Source organism: Chionomys nivalis, chromosome 8 (assembly GCF_950005125.1).
Source record: "Chionomys nivalis chromosome 8, mChiNiv1.1, whole genome shotgun sequence".
Lineage (NCBI taxonomy): Eukaryota > Metazoa > Chordata > Mammalia > Rodentia > Cricetidae > Chionomys > Chionomys nivalis.
Window position 1 is genome coordinate 5,210,304 of NC_080093.1, and position 26,469 is coordinate 5,236,772.

A 26,469-nucleotide genomic window follows, 5' to 3' on the forward strand; every position below is an offset into this window, starting at 1 on the left:
AAAAAATGTTTTGAGGTCTAAAAGTATAGTTTTGGGTTGGTAATAAAAGTTATGACAAAAATAGTTTAGGTATAAAACTTTGAACTCATAGAATAGAAAATAGAGTATTTTCTCCAAAACTGCCAAATACAAATGGACTGGACATTGTAAATGTAATTATTACCTGATAAATGTTCTTACTGTATATAATTTTACTATGTTAAAGTTAAAACCTTTTTCTTTCTATTTAGACAAAAGGGGTAAATAATGTGAGATATTTGATTACTGTAAAGATATGTTACTGTGATTAATTTAGTAAAAAAAACTAAATGGTTGATAGCTAGGCAAGAGGTATAGGTGAGATTTCCAGACAGAGAGAGCTCTGGGAAGAAGAAAGGGGGATTTGCTAGTAAACACAGAGAGGAAACAAGGAGTGAACAATGGAAGAGAGGTAAAAAGCCATAAGGCAAAACACAAATTAATATAAATGGATTAATTTATGTTATAAGAATTAATGGGCCGGGTGGTAGTGGCGCACGCCTTTAATCCCAGCACTCGGGAGGCAGAGGCAGGCAGATCTCTGTGAGTTCGAGACCAGCCTGGTCTACAAGAGCTAGTTCCAGGACAGGATCCAAAACCACAGAGAAACCCTGTCTTGAAAAACCAAAAACCAAAAAAAAAAAAAAAAAAAAAGAAAAAAAAAGAATTAATGGGACAAGCTTAAGTTATAGATCAAGCTTTTATAATTAATAGTAAGTCTTCATGATGTTTCTTTACGAGTTGGAGTCCCAAGAAAAAATCTGTCTACAGGAATTCTATTTGGATCAAGCAGAATATAAGACCATCAGAGGGTATAATTATTAATGCGGTCAAGCTGACACAATATGGAATCTCCCAGGAGTAAAGCCTCCTTGTATACCCATGAAGGACTGTCTCCATGAAGGTTAGCTTCTGAGAATATCTGTAAGGAATTTTCTTGCTTATATTAAATGATGTTGAAGATTCATCTTAACTATGGATGGAACCATTCCATAGGATAGGGACTCTTAGGCTGCATGCAATAGAGAAAGCCAACTGTGCATCAGTAAGTACGCATGCACTTCCCTTTCTTGACTGCTGATGCATTATAGCCAACTCCCTCAAGCTCTTCATGTTTTGCATTGACTTTCCCAACATGATGGGGTTGTCACCTGGATCTGTGAGCTGAAGTGAACCCTCTCTCCTTTATGTTGTTTTGGTGAATGTACTTCATCACAGCAATAAGACAGGTCTATTGGTTATCAGGGATGTGATATAATTTGTTCTTCTAAGTTTAGAGATTATATCATGTAGAAATAGAATGGAGGGGCAAACTCAAGAGCAAAAGTAGAAAGACCAGCTAGGAAGCTCGTCTGCCAGTCCAAGCAGAAGGTGATGTTGGCTTAAGCTAGAATAGATGTTGTAATGATATAGAGAAGTGGGTGGACCTGCATTGGAAGGAACACATGTTGCTTGGATTTGTTAATGTTTCAGAGAGTAGAACTGATAGAAAATACTTCTGAATTAGATATAGGTAGGTGTCTTACTTAGGGTTTCTATTGCTGTGAAGAGATACCATGACCATGGCAACTCTCATAAAGGAAAACATTTATTTGGAATTGGCTTACAGTTCAGAGGTTCAGTCTATTATCATCATGGTGGGGCATGGCAGCATACCGGCAGACATGGTGCTGGATTAGGAGCTGAGAGTTTCACATATTGATCTCCAGGCAACAGGAAGTGAACTGAGTGTCACACTGAGTGAAGCTTGAACAAAGAAGACCTCAGAGTCTGCCCCACAGTGACACACTTCCTACTCCAACAAAGATGCATCCCCTAATAGTGCCACTCCCTTTGGGGACCATTTTCTTTCAAACCACAGGAGGTATGATGAAGAAGAAAAACTGGAATGCTCTTTAACATGTTGAAGAACAGAGGAGAAATCCTAAGACAGGTGGCCATAATTTATGCCAATTTCTAGATGCCTGTCAGGTCTGTGAAGGAAATGTCCTGTCAGGGTTGGCCATACAGTTTGAGATTCTATGAGAGAGGTAGATAGAACATATGAATGTGAGGAACATCTGCATCTGTCTCAGGTAATATTAACATTGTAGATCTAAGTCAGTTTACCAGGGGAGAGGATGTATAGATAGAATGTTCTGGAGTGAATCATCATGTCTCCCCTTCCACTCTCTGTCTCCATATTCAAATATTGGAGCCCTGTCCCTCAATGTGAAGGTTTAACAAGCCTGACTGAATTTCAATCTTATAAGGATGGAACCTCAAGAACAGGATGAACACACTCATAAAAGACACAAGAGCCTCCTTCCCCTCTCTTCCTGCTATGCCATGAAGTAAGATCACTGCCAGCTGTAAACCAAGACTGGACTCTCCCTGTACACCGAATATTGCCGGGGTTCTGATTGTGGATTTAGTCATTTCAGGCCTCCTACCTATAGTCCTTTGTCACAGCACCCTAAACAGTGACATTTCACATTTTGGCTCTAGTTGAGCTTAGCTGGAGAGGGAAGGCTAAGTTCCAGAAACTGAGCAAGGGAGGTTCAAGTTACTTTCCTTTTATAATTTTGTTTCCCTGACATCTGTCTCCAGATCCTCCGAAGTCCACCCCATACCCTGCTGAATTGCAAAGCTCCCTTTTTGGCCACTGGCCCCAATGCCCTTCGGTGGTACCACACCCACCCAACTAGCCAATGGCAGAGAGCAGTCCCTTTGGTCTCCTCAGAACCCTGGCACCAAATGGCTGACTAGCCCTTGCCAACGTCTTGCCTTGCTGGGTTCTCACCTTTTCCTGGAACAAATGAGGAGGCCATAGATGACAATCTCTTGTTGACAGCTCTCCCTGTGCCAATGTGACTGCAGGCTCAGCCTCTCCCCACCCATGGCAAACGCTCCTCAACTCTGGCCTCTACATAGGTATGGCTCACATACAATGATCAGTCCTTCTTGCTAGGTCTTCCTGCCCCAGCGCAGTGGTGGCCTAGGACAACAACCCAATGACCCCCAGGGGAATGTTCAGAGCAGAGCCCATAGGTGGGAATACATTTGATGGCCTTGAGAAGTCAAGTGGAAGGAAATCTAGAGGAGTGAAGGGGATCGTACCGGTCCAGGATCACAGGTGGACTGCCCACATTAAGCTATGCTTGTTGTAACAAGGCACCCTTAGAGACTGCTTGTCCAGAAAGAGCAGTAGCATGAGACGCGATTTGAGGCCTGTCTCCTCCATGTCTTGTTCCTGGCAATATACTCTGAGCTCACTTCTCATTTCTTTGTGTGTGTACAGGGAGGTTCATGTTCTTGTGGCTGCCAGAGGTCACCCACAAGCGCACTCCCCAGGAGCCATCGGCTTTGTTTGGGAGACAGGGCTTCTCCGGAGCTTTCCCGGAGTCCATCACACAGAGTAGGCTGGCTGAGCAGAGAGCTGCGGCGTCCATCTCGCTCCACCTCTCTTCAATATGATTACAAACCAGCACCTGGGTCTTTTTTATACGGTTTCTGGGGATTGAACTCAGAGCCTCAGGCTTGCTTGGTGTGGAGGACTAAGCTGCCACTCATCCCCACTGCCTGGTTTCTTTCAGCCTGCTGCCTGGCACCTCTGAGCCTGCCACTCATTATCTCTAAACCTCCTTTGCATGGCTTAGGCACATGGCTCAATGCCTGGATCCTGTTGGCTCCTGATGGCTTTGGGTCCACCCCATACTTTTCTGGCTTTGCATTCGGGATTATTTAAACCAGGCGTGTCATATCTTTGGGCCTGCTGCCAAACTATCCAAAGCCCCAGGAGCTTGGGCTGCTGCTGACTGTCAGGCTACCAGGGAGTGCTGTCAGGGAGGGGCTGGATGTTCCTATGTCAGGCCTCCAGGGGTGACCATTGTGACTAGGGCAAGGGTCCCTGCTTTGAAAGGATGTCTGTATGGCTTGCTTCACTCCATGAGACCTCCAAGGCCACATTCCCCCAAAGACAGACCCATTTAGCCACGTGATTTTTTTTTCCACTTTCGTTTTGATAATCCAAGTTTAATAGGGAACCATGAGTAAGGCCCCTGTGCTTCTGTGTAGAAGCTCAGACCTGGCAAGCCAGGCCAGCCAGGAAGCCCAGCAGCAGGGTGGGAACAGGCCAAGAAAAACCCCCCTGGGCCTCAGGCTACACAGGAGGGTTCATGCCCATGGCCCACTCACCAAAGCCTGGCCTCAGAGTTCTATGGGACTGGCCTGGACCGTTGCCAGCAGCCACTGCTCCGTCCCTTTGCAGAGCCAAGGAGACAAAACAGAGCCTGATTTAAAACAGGGACACAAAGTGGTCTCTTCTCTGAGCTCTGCCACAACTGGGACCAATACAGGCTGATGGTTACACAGGCAAGGGGCCTCGGGAGGCAGAATGCACAAGATTCATCACATGCAAGAGTCAGGCTGGGACAGGATAATAAATAAAGCCACTCGTGTTATTAGCAAACTCTCTGGAAGCCAGGAACCATGTTAAGTATTCTGCATAGGCCCCATCGGCTCGCTTGGATCGGATTGGCACAATAAGAAACCAAAGTTCACACTCTTAGGAGAACTGCTCAAATTGTAAACGTGGGTGTCAAACTCTGCAGAGGAACCAGAGCAACCAGAGCACTACAGTGGTACGCAAAATGGTGCAATCGCTGTAGAAAGCAAGGTGATAGTTTCTTTCTTTTTGGGGGTGTGGTAGGGTGTCCATTTCTTCCCTTCAACCCCTCACCACAGCCTTCAAATCTATATGGCCTCTTTTATTCATTCATCGATATCGTATGTATGCTCGTATATACATATATATCTCTAAATACAACCTGTCGAGTCCACACACGGCTGTGTGTCTGTTTTCAGTGCTGACCACTTGGTACCGGACAATCAATTAGTGTGCTCTCCCCTGGGAAGGACCACCTCCCCCTGCCAGCTTTCCTCGGGTGCTTGTAGATTTTTGTGTAGGGTTGAGGCCTCGTGGGCTTTACTCCAGCCATTTGGCATGTTCATTGATGCTCATGTTGGGTAGTCACGTTGGTAAGACTACAGATGTAACTTCTAATGTCACCCCGAGACACAACCTCACAGCAGGCCACCCCCACCCCTTCTTCAATAGGGCAGCTCCTTATGTAGCTAAACATCCACGGGTCGTACAACCCAGGCGGCACTCCTAGGCATTTATCTGTCGAAATAAATCATGTTCCAACACATTTCACGCAGTTCGTGATTACCCCAAATTGGAAACAACCCAACTTCCCTCTGCTGATCAACAAATAAACAAATTGGTTCTTTAGTACCCCAGAATACAACTTAGCAATAAAAAGGAATATAATCCTGGCACCTGAGAAATATAGCCAAATCTCAAATGCATCATGTTAAATGGGAAGTTTTCATAATTAAAAGACCACAGACCAATAGGAAGTCCTCATATCTGGGAAACCATAGGGAGAGAAAAGGTTGACCGTTGCCTGGGGATGGGGTGTGGACAGACCATAGGGGCTATATAATTGGACTCGAAAAGGTTCTGCATATATTTTGATTGGGGGAGTGATCTTACACTGTATACATTTGTCAAATTTACAGGCATAGATCCAAGAAAGGATAAATATTACAATGTACAAATTAAGCCATAGTTATATTTAAACAGAGAGAAGGAGAAGAGGAGGAGGAGGAGGAGGAGGAGGAGGAGGAGGAGGAGGAGGAGGAGGAGGAGGAGGAGGAGGGAAAAAACAGAGATGCAGAGAGGCAACCAGCCAGGAAGTGGTAGAGGCAAGCCCAGCTGTTGCACCATGGAGCTAAACTGGTCCTGCTCTGGACACCATCTGGCCCAAGCCTCATTTGCCAAGAGACGTGGCCTTGCCAGGACGTTTAGAGAATGGTAGATTATGGAGCGGCTCTTTCTCAAATTAACTGAAAGGTCATTTTCTTTCAACCTCCCTGCTTAAGGATCCGAGGTTGTCTGTAAATACTGCCGTGTCTTACCTCAGGTTATGGTATGTTTGTGACTGTTGTGGTCAAGTCATATCCCCTGTGTGTGTGTGGAGGGAGCACTTTGTGGCAACCCCTCTGCCTGGCACCTAGAATATGTCATCCCCTCTTTCCCAGCCAGCGTACCTTAACCATGGGAAGGGGCCTGCTGCATCAACCTCTCTATGAACTGAGAAGCTCACATGAGCCTACTGGGGCTAGCAAGATGGCTCAGTGGGTAAAGATGCTTCTGCCAAGCATGGTAACCTGAGTACTGGCAGGGGGGAAGAAGAAAACTGACTCCGATAAATTGTCCTCTGACCTCCACATGTATGTCATGCCATAAACACACATGCACGCACACTCACACACACACACACACACAAATACTTTTTTTTTTTCAAGACAGGGTTTCTCTGTGGTTTTGGAGCCTGTCCTGGAACTAGCTCTTGTAGACCAGGCTGGTCTCGAACTCACAGAGATCTGCCTGCCTCTGCCTCCCAAGTGCTGGGATTAAAGGTGTGTGCCACCACCGCCTGGCTCACAAATACTTTTAAAATAGAACCTACAGCTTTAGCTCCATTATCTAACTAACTGCTTTCTCTAGTCTTAGAACAGGTATGTAAACCCAAAGATTGTATCAACAGCAAAGGACAAGAATATCGAGTATTCACAGTGAACTGTGCCCCTGAGAGAAACTTCACCTGGCTGTGGAGCTGGACATGTGGACCCCCCTGACCTGGCAGCAGGAAGGGAAGCATCTGGAAGTTGTCTGCAGTACACAACTCAAGGTCGGGGTACAGGAACTCAAGTCAGAGGGGAGGATTCCAGAACTGGGATACTTCTATTTATTAGCCATCTCTTAAGCCACCAGCTGAGATTGTGCCCTGCCACTGCCCCCAGGCCAAGGGTGTGGGAGGACAGAGGTAAGCAGCTGGAGGTCCGGGGCCCCTGGGAAGGGAGGAGAGGCGAATCCAGTCTTGCAGAAGACAGCAAGTCTCACCGCTCTTACTCCTCTGTCTGGCGGCTTCATTCCGGCTCATTGTTCCTCATTATCAGAGCTAACTATGTTCAGGCGAAGGGCGAACACGATCCTAAATTTATGTCTCTGTGTGCGACCACGACAATCTGTGTTTTGTGTTCTTCTCCTGAAAACCCCTCTTGTGACACGGCGACCCAGCTTAGACTTGGTCTTTCATGTGTGTTACCCACTCCGACCGGCACCCGCTGGTAGATTTTTCTTAAAGTCTGAAATGAGGGGCTAACCTTCTCTTCTCGGCTTTTTCTTCTCTGCTACCTATAATCTTGATGTGAGTCACACAAAAGCAGCTCAGTGGGAAACCCACTCAAGAAGGCTTTGACGAGGAACAATGGACGGGCACCTCTCAGAGGCCGGCCCGCCGCGTCGAGGGAAGGAGAATGGATTAAAGTTTAAAGATGTCATGTATGTTAACCGGTCAGTATGGGTTTTATGTATTTTGTCAAAGAAACAGCAGCAGTGAGGCTGGGCCCATAAGGGCGAAGGGGTGCAAGGAGAGAGAGGCCTCCCCCACGCACTTTGGCCAAAAGGCCTCACCGGCAATAACAAGCCCAAGGAACTGGCGTGTTTGAAGCACAATCATAGCCATTGCAAAGAAGAAAGGGCTGAGAGAAGATTGTCATGGGATTGGATGTATGTCAGCTTTGTCCTCTCCACAATGGTGCAGGCCCTGGAGCCAGGTGGTCACAGGGCAGAAAAGTGCTCCTTCAGAAAACAGACACTGCCCATTCAGCCCAGGTACCCTTCTTCCAGGATAATGCGCCAGCCCACTCCCAGAGTGAGCAGAAGCCCAGGGGATCACGGGTGAGACATGGAGACAGGAGACTAAAAGCAACTGGCTCCCCGCCCCTGCCAGTCACCTCTTCCATCCAGCCCCAGCACAGTGCCCAGGCCGCAGGGTGGTCACCAGCCTGCATGGGGCTTCAGTTCTGACCTTGCTCCTTGTGGTGCAGGTTACTCACAATGTCCTGCTCTTCTGGCAAGATGCCAAAGCACAGCAAAGAATAGACACACACACACACAGACACACATACACACTTTCCCCCAAAGGAAAGTGGAATTTCCCATTCTGGCTTCCCTGAACCTCTAAGTACTTTTCCTTTAGCAGGAAATTCCCTTTGCAAAAGTTGATAGAATGTTCTCAAGCAGTAAATATGCTTCTTTCTAGAGCTGTGCAGACTGAGAGAGGACAAACAAGCATCTTTGGGAGATGGTGGACGTGGCAAAGAATGCACGTACAAGGTCAGTCAGTGCCCAGGCAGCCATGGAAGCCATGGAAGCCAAGCACTAGGGGCAGAACATACAAGGTGGAAGGCTCCAATTGGTGGGGAGAGTTCCTGGACTCGGTCCTGACGGATCTGACTCAGGGCTGATGGTTACACTTGCAGTCAACACAGGATTCAGAATCAAGCAATTTCTGGCCAAAAAACAAAAGTAAAACCATCCCATTCCCCCAATGAATTTGAAAGAAAACTGGGTAACTGTCAGGGAAGCCACTGGAGGAGAACCTGGCTGGGTCATCAAGAATCCACTCATGGCTAGGTGGTGGTGGCACATGCCTTTAATCCCAGCACTCGGGGAGGCATGGCAGGCGGATCTCTGTGAGTTCGAGGCCAGCCTGGTCTACAAGAGCTACTTCCAGGACAGGAACCAAAAGCTACGGAGAAACCCTGTCTCGAAAAATCAAAAAAAAAAAAAAAAAAAAAAAAAAGAATCCACCCATGATAGCCTCCCCAATGCTGCTGAGTCACGGCCGTCAGCCGACGAGCAGCCCCACCAGACGGGCAGCCCCACCAGATGGAGCTGGAAGTTCTTAACCTCTGGAGATTTGGTCATGTTTAAATTGGGAATCTGATTTGCTTTTGATCTGCTCTGCAGGAGAGAGCTGGTTGGCTCAGTAATAAATTATGTGGAGCCTCTTGAACAAAAACAAAAATGTTACTTCACAAGCCAGTTTTAAAAATTAAATGATACAAACTTACATGTACAGAAATGCGACAAAGGTAAGGACAGCCCTGATTCGCCACTTCCTCCCTCTTTACCGGCATTCTAAGGCAGCGGTTCTCAACCTCTGGGTCATGACCTTTGAGGCCAAATGACCCTTCAGAGGGGTTGCTTAAGATCACTAGGAAACACAGATATTTACATTATGATTCATAATAGCAAAATTACAGCTATGAAGTAACAACAACAATAATTTTATGGCTGGGGACCCCACAGCATGAGGGGGTGAGTTTAAGGGTGGCAGTGTTAGGTAGGTTGGGAACTGCTGCCCTAAGGTCTTGGGGTTACATCTGCTCGCTGTGTGTATACGGCAGGAATACACGACAGCATGCTTCTCAGCATCTCTTCGCACTCCATGCACAAGGATAGCTGGACACAGGCCACAGTGGAGTGATCAGGGTCTTCTCTCAGGAAGTGCTAGTTCTTAGGTGTCTGCTAGCTCAGCTCACCGTCTAAGGAATAGTCTGGCCTGGACACTTGGTTGCCAAAACCACAGCCAATGAAAGAAGTCAGTTTCTCTCTGACAGAAGACGGATGAAGAAAAGAAAGAGATGGGATGAGAAATCATTTTGAAGGAAAACAGCTTGAGAATACGAAGCACTAACAGATTCTGAGTGTCTTGGCCCCACCCTCACTCAACTTCTGTACTTTCTCTCTAAAAGAAAATGTGTCAGGAGGAAAATTTCCTCCTGCTTCCAAGGCCACATGGTGTGTGTGTGTGTCTATGTGCATGTGTTGTGTGTGTACATGTATGTGTATGTGTGTGCATGTGTGTATGTGTGTACATATGTGTATATGTGTGCATGTGTGTACATATGTGTGCATCTCTGTGTCTGTGTGTGTGTGTAGAAGCCAAAGGCTTACCTCAGGAGTTTTTACTTAGTACTGTTCATTTATTTTGGGGGACGGCATCTCTCATAGAACCTGGAGGTCACCAGCTGGCTAGACTGGCTAACCAACATTACACAGGGACTATCCCGTCTTCAGGGCCCGGGTTATCGGCACATGCTGCCGTGCCCGGCTTTTTATGCAGGTGATGGCAATCCTACCTCAGTTCCTCAAGTTTGAGCAGCAGGTACCTCACTGCCGAGTCACCTGTTTAGTTCTGTACTGTCTGCTTTTAATGAGAATATTCTGAGGTCACACCCTTGAGTCCGAGGGCTGTCCTGGGTTCAGACATAGACACTGAGACGGACAAAGATAGGCTCTGAGGATTTCATCTTTTTCGATCCATTTGTGTTGTCCAGTGGCCTCTCTCTGTGGACCTCTGCTGTCAGCTCTGCAAGGATCAATCTATAGAGATTAAGTCGCCTTTAAGGCCACACAACTTGATCCTCTGGGGAAGGTCAATGCTGGGAGAGGCTCTGCCTATCCAAGTCTAGCGGCCATCTACAACCATATCTTGTAGGAACTGCTAGACCCCTCTTCAGAGGCTCCTTGTTCAGGGCTCTCCTTGCTCAGGGCCCTCCTTGCTCCTCCTTGAAAGAGTGCAAGGCAACAGACACTAGGTTAACAGCCGGCATTTACAGACCAGGCCTTAAGTGTTGACATGTGGCATAGGTGACTGACTCTCATCTGAGCCTCCTAGGAACAAGTGGTGACTCGGTCCCAGCTTCCTCTTAGAGACTTAGAGAAAACCCTGAGTGTGGCTTACACGGCTCAGCGGGGACGTAGACTCACTCAATCTACCTCTCTCTTAAGAGTTACCTCAGCTGGTTCTTAGGAGGCTGATAGGCTTGGCCTACTGGTCCTCAAAGGCCTGCTGGCTTCCTCTTAGGCCCGATGCATGGAAACAGAGAAAGAACAAAGGTGGAGGGAGCTGCAGAGAGAGTGGCTAGCTGGCCTGGTGGGTGTCACTGACAGAGGGACCAGGGGATGCAGCTCAGGAGCAGTGGCTAGGTGGCCTGGTGGGTGTCACTGACAGAGGGACCAGGGGATGCAGCTCAGGAGCAGTGACTAGGTGGCCTGGTGGGTGTCACTGACAGAGGGACCAGGGGGATGCAGCTCAGGAGCAGTGGCTAGCTGGCCTGGTGGGTGTCACTGACAGAGGGACCAGGGGATGCAGCTCAGGAGCAGTGACTAGGTGGCCTGGTGGGTGTCACTGACAGAGGGACCAGGGGGATGCAGTTCAGGAGCAAAGCATTTGCTTTGAATGTGCAAACCCCCATCTTCCCCATTCCCCCATTCCCATCCCCGGTTCAATCCCTGGGGAAAACATCAACAGGCAGAAGAGAGACAGCGTGTTTAAGAAGACTCAGCCCTGCCTCTCCTGGCTGGTTCGGCTTTCCTTTCCTCTCACAGTTCACAGGGTGTCCACCTTCTTTATGGTTCTCAAATTATCTTACACCCTGGACAAAGTACCTACTTTCCATGGTTTTGGATTGTAAGGAGAGAAAAAAACTGTATTCTGAGATTCTAGGCATGTGGTGGGCACTAGCTTTTGTTTTTATTTGTGTTTGTTTTGAGACGGGGTTTTAATATGTGGCTTAAACTGGTCTTGAACTTCAGATCCCCCTACCCTAGCCTCATGGTGCTGGCATCTCAGCTGTGTGTCACCACAGCTAGCGCACAGAAGGCACTAGGAGGTGTCACCGGGAAAATACCATACAACAAGGCATAATAGCGTCATTTATTTCCTGAGAGCAGGTCTTCCTCTGCAAAGCACTTTCAAGCCCACTTCTCATTCACCCTCGATTGTTGTGAAGTCAACACGCGGAACGAGGATGCCTTCCACTGCAAGGATTAACCCAGGACCCCTCTGGGATGAAGCCCACTTGCTCAGCACAGCTCAGCTCCAGGCATGGGCCCAGGGCTCGCTTTCCAGTGCTCTTTTCAGTTCAGCATTCAGCACACCACCACACTTTGTGAGGAGCCACGGCGTTAGCAGCAGATGAAATCAATTGAACCCTGGAAAGGTGTCAACTGCTGAGACCAGAAGACAAGCGCCAAGGGGAAGAAATACTTGAGATTCCTACTAAGGAACAATATTGGGCTTGACCTGAATAACAGCAGAGAAACAAAAGAACGCTAGACATTACATAATCCATGGAGACATAGGTGGAAGAGGGGCTAGAGCCCCGTGGGGCAAATCTCAAAGCAGGCAGTAAGCCATCCACGGATAAACGCTGAATCAACACACAAGGCAGAAGGAATCTCAGAAAACCGCCACGGCAGCACTGCTACACAAGGAACATGGCTTGTAAGCTGAAGAAGAGGAAACTGAGGCACTGAGAAGACGTTATCTAGAAGCGGGGTTCAGATGTCTGTGGGGTTCTTTCTCAAGTGGGGACTGGGCAGCACAGTGTTTGAAGGAACGCGGGCAAGCTGAGGAAGTAGAGAGTCCACCTTGCAAATAAGAGGACTTGAGTTGATCCACAAAACACATGTTTTAAAAAGATATAAAAGCCAGCTATGACACTGTGTGCTTGTGACCCCAGCCCTGGGCAAGCAGAGACAGATGGGTCCCTGTGGTGGCAATCAGCCTAGCCAATCAGTGACCTCCAGGCAATGAGAGATGTTTGTCTTGAAAAAGGGGGCTGGCTTCTAAGGAATGACATCTGAAGTCATTCTCTAGCTTAGAAACACACACACACACACAGAGAGAGAGAGAGAGAGAGAGAGAGAGAGAGAGAGAGAGAGAGAGAGAGAGAGAGAGAGAGAAAGAGAGAGAAAGAGAGAGGATAGCCTAAAGATAATGCTTGAAGGATGTATCCAAGGGGACGGTACACCACAACACAGGGAAAGTAACAACATTACTGACCCAAACTTCAGCATGGACACATCTCAAAAATATTCTCAAATACCATGATCTAATCCCTGAGGAGAGAAAATTCTGTCATGGAGACACCCCACCACCACCACACACGCACACGCACGTACCCTCCCCACCACACACACCTATCCTTAACTACTGCAATGGCTTAGACCCTCTAAAGCTCAACTCTAATCAACAAAGCTGTGGTTACTTCCTTTAACTTCTATGTTTAAGGAGATGTTAAATTGAAAGTTTTTCCTTGGGAGAGGCATGGATGATAATTAAAGAAAGATTGAGAAACCATGCTCCGTGAAAGAAGCTAGGCCAGAGACCACACAGATATGAAGAGGCCTAAAGAGTCAGACACTCAGAGAAAGCAGATGACTGACTGTCGGGAGCTGGGGTGGGAATAGGGAGATCCCGGGGTGATGGGAATATCCTCAACTCAAATTGCGGTAACAGTTGTAAGATTTCGACATTTTCCTAAAACTCACCAAGTCTGCGCTTAAATTAAGCAAGTTTTCTGGTGTCTAAACTGACTCCAGTAAGGCTTTGTTTATTTGTTTGTTTTTAAGGAAGAGAGCAGACTGTGATCTGAGGGCCCCAGCTCCATTGCCTCATTCTCATGCTCCAGGAGAGTTGAGGCAGGCCTTGGTGCCAGCATCTAGAGTGTCCCCTTTAACCACATCTTTAGGAGACTGTGAGGGTTCATGAGAGATACACTACTGCTATATCAGAATAGCCATGGTTAGAAAATAGATCAGGAAGTGAAGGTGGCGAGGAGGATGGGGAAGATGTGGGGGGAATTTGGGGGTAAAAATGGGAGTTGGATATACTCCAGATACAGTGCGTGAAATTCTCAAAGATATGTTACATGAAAAGAAGGGGACTGGAAAGTCTGAACAGCAGATCGTGGGGCTAGCGAGGGAATCCGGACTGCACCACATGAAGAAAAGGTGACGCAACATGCAGCTGTCCCAAGCACTCGAGACAGTCTGACTTTAGAGCAACTAGTCTGGTCCTGAAATGCCTACTACTCTAGTAAAGTGAGCGGCAGTCCCCATTGGGGGCCGTACCCCAGTGACCCGGTGACCTATGCTCCACCAACTCACTTCCTTTCCCGGTGGAGTCAGCCTCCAGCATATGGACCTTTGGGGACACTAAGCCCTCAGCTCTGGAATGTGAGGGTCTGCGGGTAATGGCCTCAGGACGCTCAATCTGAGCAGATATGATCACCTTTCATCTCCAGCCCTGAAGCAAATCTCCTCGAGGGGCTGTCTTGCTGTTACCCAACATCTGCATGTCTCTGTGGGCTTGCTGAAATCCTAAGTGGTCCTTGAACCAGCTTGCCATTTGTCTGTCTCCCTAGGCAGAAGGCAACCTCATCTCCTGTGTTCATCTTTATTATAAGGGTACTCCCCACCGACACAAAAGAGGGACATGCAAGTGATAGTTATTAATGTCATTGTTCAAATAACAAATGAATTAAAAAATATGAACTGTTTGCTTATCATAAACTTTCAAATTCCTGGACACTTCTTCACCTCAGAAAGGTTGTGCAGAAAAAGCCCCCGAATGCCTGGTCTGGCTGTGGAAGCCCAGTAGACATCAGAGGAAGCTACAACAAGATAGACAGGTAAGAGGGGCTAGCTGCCAAAGATAGACTCAAAGCCCTTCCCCAGGCTTCACAAAATAAACAGAGCATGCTCAAGAAAAATTCCCACTGTGCAAAGGTGAGAGAGACAGGTTCTATATGAATATCCTGTACAGGGTCCCGTGGCTTGTGGCCCAACATTTTTTATTCAGCTTTTCCCTTACCTAACTAGACCGTTCTCAGAAGTGTTTTCTCTCTTTAAGCAAGCTGTCTCTATTCTCATTTTTAGCCATGTGTCCTCCTTCGGTCTTTGGCTTTCAGACATGAGGCCCTGAGTAGTTGGATAGATGCCCCTGGACTTGGCCACATCCCTAATACGAACCACCACGGTCACCCACCCTCCTCCTACTTGGCCTCAAGGGCTGTCCGTCAGCTGTTGCAGCCTGAGCTAGCCTGAGCTAGCCTGAGCTAGCCTGAGCTGTGCTGTTAACCATGGGCCACCTGAGGTGGACTGCAATTTAGGCTGAGGCTCCTGCAACCAAAGGCAGAGGCAGAAGTGGCTAGAACACAGAGAGACGGAAACTTCGGTCCTGTGAACAAAGAAAGCTGCAAAGAGACCAAATGAGGCAATCCTCCTGCCCCATCGCTCATCCACCCAGAGCACACAGAAGGAAGAAAAGTCCGGAAGGGTGGAGCTGGCCAAGTGAGAGCAGGGCCTACTGGGTGGAACACTAAGACTGATAACAGACTGCTTCTACGGAGTTACCAGGGAGCATGTGTTTTGTGTGTGTATGTGCATGCATGCATGTATGCTCGTGAGACGGCGGGACAGGGGTGGGTGTGTGTGCTCAGTTATCCACTACGTACAAACTTAGCTCAGACATTCCTCATCTACAGCCCTCTGCTCTGTGGAAGGGAGTCCCACCCACTCTTAACACAAGATGCTGGCCAGCCTGGGGCCCAGGAAAGCAGCTCCAACTCTCTGAACACAGTGGCCCCTAAAGAGTAAAATCAAGAAGGGGAGAGGCCCGGGAATGGGCTAATTACACCTACCAAGCGACAAATCACTCGGAAAACATAAATACGTTTTCAAGGATACTCGTTCACTAACGATGCTAAAGTGTTTTTCTTTCAAAACCCAGCAAGAAAATTCAAGGGATGAAACAAACTTCGCTTATTTTAGTTTCTACTCAATTACCTGTTAATGGAAAAAACCTGGCACCGGCCATAATGAGGCCAGCATGAGCTCACGGCGTGGCGGGGGAGGGGGTGTCAGGGAGGGCCGCAACAACCCAGCCTTTATCAGCCTCTCTATAACCCTTTTCAGGCTGCTGTACGGAGCCCACCCGGAGCAGGAGGAACTTGGAACCTGCTCCAGGCCTCCAAGGCCCTCTGGGAAAAGGAAAATTGTTGTTGGCAAGTCAGCCTGGCTCCAGAAATTGATCCAGTGCCCCCCACTTGTCCGTGCAGCAGCAGACAGAGCTAAGAATTTTGTTAGAATTAAATAACAGGGTGCTGATTGGTTGCTGGAGGTGGTCTAGAAACTGGTGTTTAAAGAGCGAGAACAAGGGTTACTATTCATAGGAAAATCCCAGCGTCTTAAAAATCCATCTGTTTCATTCCCAAATTTAGGCCAAAAAAATGCTCACTTGCTGTCTTTAAAAATACCACCTGCTTGGCGATGTTGTATAATGTACCATTATGTAAGGGGGAAGGGAGACATAGGCTGCATGGGAGGATGCTGTATGGTTGGACAAGGGCCCCTCCCTCCAAACACAGACACAGCCTTGCCCAGGCCAAACTCACCAAAGGCTGAGCCGTAGGAATGGAGAGTCTTGCCAGTAGTACTACCTTGGTGAACTGCAGCCGTTAGCCCCCAGAGGCCTGAGCCTGGTATCTATAGAGGCCTCCCTTGTCCTCACCTGTCCTTACCTGGTCTCAACTCGCTGCTCCCGCTATTACAATCTGCGTTGGCCTTGGCTGTGAAATGAAGCCTCAGCTAGGCTGCCAGGTGAGGAGGCTGAGGCTCCTGGAACCAAAGGGGAAGACCTCTGGGCTCTGCCTGCCTGACGGCTACACATCCCACCGTTACTAGAGATAGTAGTGATGGAACACAGGAACCATATGGCACATTCCCATTTCTTCTGAATGAACCTATGTCCTAGGTTGGCCTCACTGTGACGGTATTTCACTGGGATCGATCTGTTTCACTGTAAGATTCTTAGTCACAGGTAAGTGGAGACAATTGACTCTAAACCAAATGCGGCAGTGAGTGGAGAGAAGGAAGGTAGGTACCAGGGAGAGGGGCTCAGATGCTCAAAATATGCTAGACAATCCACGAATGTGGCTTTCTGTAATCCTACCAAAGATTGATAACAATAACAAGAAAGATAATAACTGTCCCCAGAGACCGAAGCCTAATAATCTCAGCAAAACCACCGTAAGCTTTTAGTGGGATGGAACATGGATGACTGAAGAGAAAGAAGACTCTCTGGGCACTGGATGGAAAGTGCCCCTCAGTTTCCGATTAACTATAGTCTACTCACCTACTCTATGGTAGATGGACAGTCAGTCCACTTGTATCAGTTTGGGCCATTTATGAATGACGCTGCTATGGTCATGGATTAACGCATTCCATATGCCTTTTGGACAGTCCTTTATTTGTGAATTACTGGGTCTCAAGTTTGAGGTTTTGCTTTCTTTTGAGTTAATTTACCACATAAGTTCTGTGTGGTGTCACGCTGCAGACACCTGCTGCCCTGTGGCTTGTCTTTGTCTCTCCAAGTGACTCTGCGATAAATGCTCTTAGCAAACTAAGAGAGGAATTTTCTTAACTTGATAACATATATCTACAAAAACATACAGCAGCCACCATACGTGTGGGGAACTAGGGCTTGTTCTTCTGTGAGTTCAGAAGAAAGATAAGGAAGCTAGCATTCTCAAGTCTGTTATTCAACTTGCCGGAACAGAACTTGAATCTCTAAGCCTCAGTTTACATGTGCATAAAACAGGGACAGGAACTACAGTTACCTCAGGTAACTGCTGGAAGGATTAAATAAGATGAGAAAGGTGATTGATTCAATGCTTAAGTGATAGCGTTCGTTTGTAGTTATCCCTGCTTTATAGAATTATACCGCCATGACCTGTGACATTTGACCTTTATGTTCTGTCATCCATGGGCAGGATACATTTTGCGCCCTCGTGGTGTATGAGTAGCCTTAGGTTTTGACAAAGGACTGCTGTCAGAATTAAGGATGTTACCACTTCAAACAGTCTTAAGATGAGTCATTTCGCTGTAACTTTAGGGAAACGAGTTGACTATCTACAGCCTCAGATAAAGAGATGCATTGAGCACAAGTCCAGCTCATCCCAGAGCCAAGTTCAGCCATCAGAGCCACAGCCCGCACAGATTAAAGCAAGAAAAAGAAATGTGTTCTAGTAGACTTCTGATTTGGGGGCTAGTGTGTTATGTAGCATTATTGCAGAACTAGCTGGCAAATACACTGGGCACATAAGTGGAGCTTGATCTATAGGCCCTATTTTACTTAAGTCTGTTTCTTCACTGGAGAATGCTACATACTACTTTAATACAGAACTGCTGAAAGGTGAGGGGGCTAACACGCACACAAACTTTATATATCTGAAGACGTATGTCAGTGTCGGTGAATATTCATTCATAAACAAGTCAACAAGCATTTTCCTCTACAAAAATCTTCTACGGTCAGTCACAGTTGGGAAATATAGGCAAGGGGAAAGAGGAGTCTAAAGTCTAAAGCAGAGAGAGAGAGAGAGAGAGAGAGAGAGAGAGAGAGAGAGAGGCCCATGTTCACCCATGCAGAGGTTAGAGCAGGATGTCAGCTATCTTTCCTTTAAAGAACTCCCCCCACTACCCCTTGAGACAGGATCTCCTAGTGAATCTATAACCCACCATCTGAGCTAGGGTGGCTGACCATAGAGCTCCTGAGACTCACTAAACTTCACAGTGCTGGGGTTACAGATGGGGGCCCAGATTTTAATGTGGGTCCTTGGGATTCAAACTCAGGTGTTCTTGTGTACAGAGCGAGGGTTCTTACCCGCTAAGCCATCTCCCTAGTCTAGGCATAATTAATTAGCGAACACTCTGAAGTTGCAAGAGGAAACAGAGTATGAAATGTTCCAATAGTTTGGCCAAGTAGAATCCATAGGATCAGAGCCCCAACCAACCCATCTTGGAGAATACTAGCACAATAAGTTAATACTCTTTCCATCGCCAGAAAGTGGAGAGATCTCCCGTGCTTTTGTGAAGGTAGAATTAACATAGTAAAAATGGCAATCTTACCAAAAGCAACCTACAGATTCAATGCAATGCCTATAAAAAAAAATCCCAGCAAAATTCTTCACAGACCTAGAAAGAACAGTACTCAACTTCATATGGAAAAGCAAAAAACCCAGGAGAGCCAAAACAATCTTGTACAATAAAAGAATTTCTGGAGGCACCACAATCCCTGACTTCAAACTCTACTCCAGAGCTACAGTACTGAAAACAGCCTGGTGTTGGCATAAGAATATACAGGACCAATGGAACTGAATCGAAGACCTGGATATTAATTCACACACTTTCAAACACCTGATTTTTGACAAAGAAACAAAAAATATCAAATGGAAAAAAAGAAAAGCATATTTAACAAATGGTGCTGGCATAACTGGATATCAACATGTAGAAGAATGAAAATATATCCATATCTATTGCCATGCACAAAACTCAAGTCCAAATGGATCAAAGACCTCAACATAAAGCCAACCACAATGAACCTCAAAGAAGAGAAAGTGGGAAGTACACTTGAATGCATTGGCACAGGAGACCACTTCCTAAATATAATCCCAGTAGCACAGACTCTGAGAGAAACAATTAATAAATGGGACCTTCTGAAACTAAAAAGCTTCTGTAAAGCAAAGGACATGGTCAACAAGACAAAACAGCAGCCTACAGAATGGGAAAAGATCTTCACCAACCCCCATCAGACAGAGGTCTGATCTCCAAAATATACAAAGAACTCAAGAAATTGATCATCAAAAGAACAAATAATCCAATAAAAAAAAAATGGAGTGCACACCTAAAACAGAGAACTCTCAACAGAGGAATCTAAAATGGCTGAGAGACACTTAAGGAAATGCTCAACATCCGTAGCCATCAGAGAAATGCAAATCAAAACAACTCTGAGATCCCATATTACACCTGTAAAAAACACCAGCGACAACTTATGCTGGAGAGGATGTGGAGTAAAGGGAACACTCCTCCATTGCTGGTGGGAGTGCAAGCTGGTACTTTGGATATCAGTAAGGCAATTTCTCAGAAAATTAGGAAACAACCTTCCTCAAGATCCAGCAATACCACCTTTGGGTATGTATCCAAAGGATGTTCAATTGTACCACAGGGACATGTGCTCAACTATATTCCTAGCAGCATTATTTGTCATAGCCAGAACCTGGAAACAACCTAAATGCTCCTCGACTGAAGAATGGATAAGGAAAATGTGGTACATTTATACAATGGAGTACTACGCAGTAGAAAAAATAATGACATCTTGAAACTTGCAGGCAAATGAATGAAGCTAGAAAACATCATATTGAGTGAGGTAACCCAGACCTAGAAAGACAATTATCATATGTATTCACTCATAAGTGGTTTTTAAACATAAAACAAAGAAAACCAGCCTAAAAATCACAATCCCAGAGAACCTAGACAACAATGAGGACCCTAAGAGAGACATACATGGATCTAATCTACATGGGAAGTAAAAAAAGACAAGATCTCCTGAGTAAATTGGGAGCTTGTGACCTTGGGAGAGGGTTCAAGGGGAGGGGAGAGGCAGGGAGGAGAGCAGAGAAAAAATGTAGAGCTCAATAAAAATCAATAAAAAAAGAAAAAAAAGACAAAAAATTTATCCATCAATAAACTTCTCTTAACTACATTCCCTACACGTGAATATTGCATTTAATATATTAAAATTATTATCTTAATGTATTGCAGCTATTTCTATTGTTCAGACTTGGCTTTTGTTTTACTCTCACGATAGTAAGGAAGACTTTAGATAATGTAGCAAACACATATGACAAAGAGTCTATTTTCTTTCTCATTCTGTCTTGCTTTTTAAAATGCTAACCTTGATGCATTACATTGATCTCCTGACCTTCAGTGGCTTACAGCCATTATGTGGAAAACACTATATGGTGTGAATAGACAATACTGGAAAATATATGTAGTGACATACACTTGATTTTCTTGCAGTCTTTCTAAGATTCTTTACCTTCTAATGCTGCGTCCAAAAATGGCTCAACCCATGCAATTGTCAACTGTCTTCATTGTTCTCCCTCCTCCTCCTTCCTCTTCTTCACTCAGAAACCAAGGATGAGAAAACAGTAAAAAGAAAATGCTCTTGCATATATATTGGGAAAGGGCCCATCTCTGGGGGGCTCAGGAAAATCCTCTCAAGGGTGTGGCTCAAATCTGCCCTGTGGCCTATCTACCCAGGTACTCAGCTGTCTGTACGTGTATCACAAGTGATCTCATATGGCGGTAACTCCGGGGCTCAGGTCTAACTTCAGACTTGCTGTTTCCACACAGGTCCTTTCAGGGAAACTCACCAAGCCTAAACCTGGCTGTCTGTCTTTATAAAATGAACACCCAGGCCACAGCTCTGCTGCTGCAGATTAGATGAGAGATGTGAGCCGAGATTTCAGCCCCCCTCTTGCGTCACCGTTTATCCAAAGTGTGTACTGTAAGATGACACATGAGGAAATTTAGAGAGGAAGAAAGGGGAGCAAGCTGGCTTAATTCATACATGTGCCATGGCCTGGAATCCCCCCAGTGCAGATAAGTGTCCGAGAAACAGCCATTGGAGGCATGAATGAATGAACCAATGAATGAATGGATGAACCGTGAGCCCAATCACAGCACAGACGAAGAGTACTCACAAGAGGCCAGCTCTAAAAAGCCCCAGCTGGACCTCTCCGGTGCTCCTGCCAGACACATATCATCTCAGGTCTAGCCTTTACCACTCTTCTGGGAATGGGGATGCTCACCTAGCCCTTGGGCGGGAAACAAAGAGGGTCACCTCAGCTGGGAATGCTTCATGAAATCCAGTCTCCACCAAGTTCCTCAGTGATCCCAATTCTGGTCTGAAGTTCTTGCCACGGGTGCCACCTGCAAGAGTCCTCAAACTACCCAAGGGTCTTTCCAGAGGGCTTTAATTAAAACCTCATTTATACGGCAAAATGTACACCAGCCAGAGATGGAGCCTTCTTAACAAGGGTGTTACTCTTAGGGGGCCATTGAGTTCCAGGTTAAATAAATGCTACGAGTGAGCCTGTTAAACCTGGGTGACATGCATGCACCTTCCATGTCTAGATTTCTGAGGTTTTCTATCTGGGCTGGTGAAAGGCTGGGCTCACAGAATCCCAAAGAGAGATAAAGAGCAGCAATGTTTCATTTTCATGTGAGGTGGGTTTCCTGAGAGTGAACTGGTGAGAGAGAGGTAGGCGTAACCCAAGCAAGGGAGGTTTGTCCTACATTATCCGCCAGGGAGAAAGAACAACTCTAGCACCTGAAGGTTTAACTCGGTGTTGAGAACATGACATGAAGCCAGGTCTCCACTGAAGTTCCTCCAATTCCCCTTTCTACCAACTGTTGCCTTGGACAAGATATATTGTCTTTCTCAATTCATTGTTAGAAATAAGGCAGAGGCCAGCAGGGGAATCTTCCACTGGTGGTGGTAGGATTAATGAGAAAACGGCAGGGGCAACTTGGCACACTGCCATCAGTAGCACACAGTGTTCTTATTTCTGTTCTCAAAGGTCAATCGGGCCCTGCATAGAGAATACAGTAGGGGAGGGTGGTCAGAAATTCCCTAACCAGACTACAAAGCAGGGCAGAAACAAAATACAGAAAAGTCACACACAGCTCAAGCAAAGCAGGGTTCCTCAAAGTTCTTGCCCCAACATCATGGTGTTCTTAAGTAAGGGCACATGAAGGGCTTCTGGGGTAGCTGAAATTGCCCCCCTCAGAAGGCACAGAGATCCTAGACACACGAACAACAAATAGCCCAGCCACTCAACATCAAGAAGAGACACCCAGGGACCACAGAAAGATCTTCTCTGCAACCCTCCTCAGTGATGGTGGACAACTTGAAGTTAACCCAGAACGTGGGTCCCAGAGATGGGCGAATCACTTACCTCCCCTCCAGCACAGCTGTGGGAGTGGGATGCCAATTTTTGAAAAAGATGCTTGCTTAAGGATTCCTTGCCTCCCCCCGTCAGGCAGTGACGAGCAAATCAGGAGACTCTCACACTCAGCATCCTCAGGTGGGACACATTTAGTTCCTTAAGTCCTGGGGGAAGGAAAGCACCCTTTCCAGAATGGAACTCCGTTTCACACTATACCATGAAAAGGGCATGAGAAAGGGAGGGCCAAACCAGCAACATCTGTGCCTTTATCGTGACTCAGTGTCATACAGAAACGACGCCCTAGATCTAGTCTTTCTCTATACAGGCATCTTCACTGCAATGAGACGTACCCTACACTGGGTACACAGGACGCACCGTTCACCAAGGGTGGGGGAGTTGAGAAGCCCTGAAGAGCATTTAGGCACCCAGCCAGCCACATCACCACATACCACTACACCACCTCAAGCTGTAGCCCCGCCTGTCCCTCCACAGGAAGTCCAGTTTCTGAAAGAGACACCGCCACCCCAAATCACAGAAGCAAGAGAAGCCTTTCTCTGCACATACTAAGTTGCTTTTATTAATCCAGAACAGCATGCTACAGATACTGTACAGCATGGACATTTATTCATTACAAAAATGGCTTCCAAACCATTCAAAATGAACTCGGAATAAGCATAAAACAGAACAATAACATCACAACTGTTAGGAAACATTCAAAGTATTCACAAAAAATGTTATAGTTAGCATTTTAATAAACCAGAGAAAACCGGAGACAGTTTTACAATCGCTTCATGTCAACTACGATGGCACTGGAGGAACAGGTCTCAGCTTTATACAGGATTTTACAACATCAGCATGCCTAGGTTCTCCTGTGTTAAGTTCACCACCTACTTGTATGTAATATGCATACATAAAAGCGGCAGCTGGTTTTTTTTTTCTTTTTTCTTTTTTTTTTTTTCATTTAAGAGTAATCTAATATACAGAATTTTTGGCCCTTAAGGGTTTAGACCTCTTCATTTAAAATGCTTTCTGGACAGTCTGCTACCAAACACATTTTGTTATAGGTGACATTAAAACTACATACAAATCTATCTATGTAACATCACAGCAAAACATGGCGAACGGAAAGTACAGCATCAGAAAAGAGGGAGAGAGCTAAAGTCACTGAGAGTTTTGGCACATAAAAGTTTTGCACGCGGTCAGTCCATGTTCTAAGAGCACAGGGCAATTGACTAGGAGGTCAGGGGGGAAACAGGGTGGTTCCCACTGCTGCTCAGACAGCTGCTAAGATTCTCTCACTAATGTTCAAGTCTTGTTTTACATAATGGCTTTTAAAGCAACTTTCGTTAATGCTACTGATCTTTAATGCAACTATCAATGTCCATTTGGTGGCATCTGGGTTTCATACAGAAACAAACAAAAACAAACAAAAGTCAAAAAAAGAAAACAAAAAAATATATACACATTTTATATATAAACTTAAAAACCTTGTACAAATGAGTTGTTATATATAAGATGCTTATGCTAAGGGGGGGTGGACTTTATACAGTTTCAAAAAAAAGTAAAACATATTTTAAAGGGACGGACGTACAGGTACAAGCAATTTCTAAAGCAATAAATACTACTGGTCCAACAGCGCTGATTCCATTCATTGTTGAGTAGCGTCCCCCTCCCCCCAAAAGAACAACACCATGGAACAAGGTATATTAACACATTTTAACCCTTTGTTTCTGTACATTTAAACAATAACAAGTAACATCACAATAAAAGTTGTTTCACACAGGAAAAAAAAAAAAGAAAGAAAGAAAAGGAAAGAAATGGCACTGCATTCATTGTGCCCTCATGGTTTAAAAACCGAGATGTAAAGTGATTGGTTCGCAAGCTCGTATTTAATACAAATAATACAGAACCAACTCCTTCTGGAGGGTGCTTCGAAACGGCTTCTCTCTTTTTTTTTCTTCTTTTTGCTTTTTAATCAGTCTTTTCAAACTAAGCTATCCAAACTACATAACAGTTATGTATATATATATTTTTTTAAACGCTACAAAGACTTTAAACAGCTGTTGATAAAAATTTTGGTAGAATCATGAGGTTTCTCTCATCTACATATTTAAAAGGAGAAATTGAAATAAGAATGGGTCAAATATTGACCAATGAACTCGATAAACATCAACTCATGTAAGCCACAGAGGCACAAAATTAAGAGTACAAAACAAAAGCTTTCCAAGATGGGGAAGGGCAAACCAAGAACCAGGAGGACACACGTCAATCAAGCAGGGGACGGTGGACGAGGTGTAGCTATTCTAAAGACTTGGTCACCAGAGACAGAGGCTGGGGCTGGGTCCCAGCCAGAGAGTTGCGGGAATGTAAGGAAGATGTTGACGGCTGTGTGAGCGATGAAGAGGGGACCATGGGTGGCTGCAGGGCAGCAGGTGGCAGGTCCAGGGCTCCGTTGGGACAGAGGGTGGAGGCCTTGCCGTGGGCAGCTTCAGCCAGCAGGAGCGCAGGTGGCGGTGGCATCATGGACAGGTGGGCCAGAGGGTCAGGCTTCAGGGACAGCGAGAGTGGCTGTGTCTGCTCAGTCTGTGACTTGGCGTCTTGGGGAGGGGAGCCTAGCAGATGCGGGGATGGGGGAGGCGAGTCTAGTAAGCTTCCATCTGAAGAGGGTGGGCTGACGCAGCTGCCTTCACCTTGTATGTAGCGAACGCACTTTTTTTTTCTCCTAGAAACGGGAGAGAGTTATCTGTGAATGAAGAGCAAAGACGCCAAGGTAGAAAGCTAGCCAATGCTCACAAGAAGCTGATGTCACTCAAGGGACGCCCCCTACAGGTCATGCCAGGCAGCACGGAGCGATTAAAGCAGTTACTTCAGGGGGCTCAGGGGGCTGTGTGGCTCCCGTGTCTACATCCGCTCTGGCAAAGGAGTTGCCCTACCCATGTCCTACCCTCACAGGACGCCCAGGGCCCCACTCCTTCCAGAATATATGTGAGCAGACTAACGGAAATCAGTGCAGAGGGTGGCACAGATTCATTGGGAAGGGTTTTTATCTACACGAAGACTAACATACTTTATTTCTCTTTGGGCTTAGATTACCTTCCCTTTCCCATCACATCTTCTTGCCTGCCCTCCCGATTCTTTCCCACCCTCCCCACCCCCAATCTCCAATGATGCCTGAGTGTATTTAAAAGAGAAAGAAAGGTTCATCCCCAGTGGCCTCTTATCAATATGAAACTCTCAGAATGCTGACTGCTGAGCCCACATAGCTGAAGGCAGAGCAGGCAAGGGGCTTAAAGGTTTTAACGCACCACCACCGTGAGGCAGTGGGTCCCAGAGAGCTTTTGGGCTTGTCTGTTCCGAACCACACCAAATCGAGAGGTCAGAATCAGGTGAGAGGGGAGGGGAGTGGAGGGAGAGCAAAAGCAAAACAAAACAAACTAAAAAAACAAAACCAACCAAAAAGTAAGTAAATTAAAAAAAATAAAGAAAGAATAAGAAGAACCACCAAAAAACAGGTAGAAGAGGGTAAACAAAGAAGGGGAAAGGGAGAGTAAGGAAAACAGAAAATGATTCAAAAGTACGAGAATAACTGGTTGACATGGCCTGCAGGTTGTGGATAAAATTAAGATTCAAAGTTGTTTTTTAAAATTTTTTTTTTATTTTTTTTTATTCCCCACCCTTAAAGATTTGGGACGTCCCTATCCCTTCGTGAGAAGGTCGCACAGAGTGAGAATGGTACATGGGGTGCCTTGTTCTTGTCCTATGCTGAGGTCAGGAAATACATAGCACAAGGCAGTCACAGAGAAATGGCCAGCAAGAGGGGCCGGGAGGGAGCTTGGATCAGGGTCTGCACCAGAAAGACTAAACCTGTCCTATGCCAAAGCCATAGTCTCCCCTCTCCACAACCCATTT

The 26,469-nt window shown here is 46.1% G+C and overlaps 1 protein-coding gene across 45 annotated transcripts in view; it reads right to left on the minus strand.

Moving 5' to 3' along the window:
- Positions 1–23,162: 23,162 nt before the first annotated feature.
- The window catches only part of Tcf7l2 (transcription factor 7 like 2), a 188,972-nt gene continuing 185,665 nt past the window's right edge, over positions 23,163–26,469 (minus strand). For 23 of the 45 annotated variants that reach the window (XM_057777313.1, XM_057777310.1, XM_057777308.1 and 20 more), the window contains one exon: positions 23,163–25,282. In XM_057777313.1, the coding sequence (XP_057633296.1) occupies positions 24,859–25,282 (424 nt within the window). In that variant the 3' untranslated portion in view covers positions 23,163–24,858. The remainder of the gene's footprint in view (positions 25,283–26,469) is intronic. The other 22 variants (XM_057777333.1, XM_057777330.1, XM_057777332.1 and 19 more) reach the window with 3 other exon arrangements.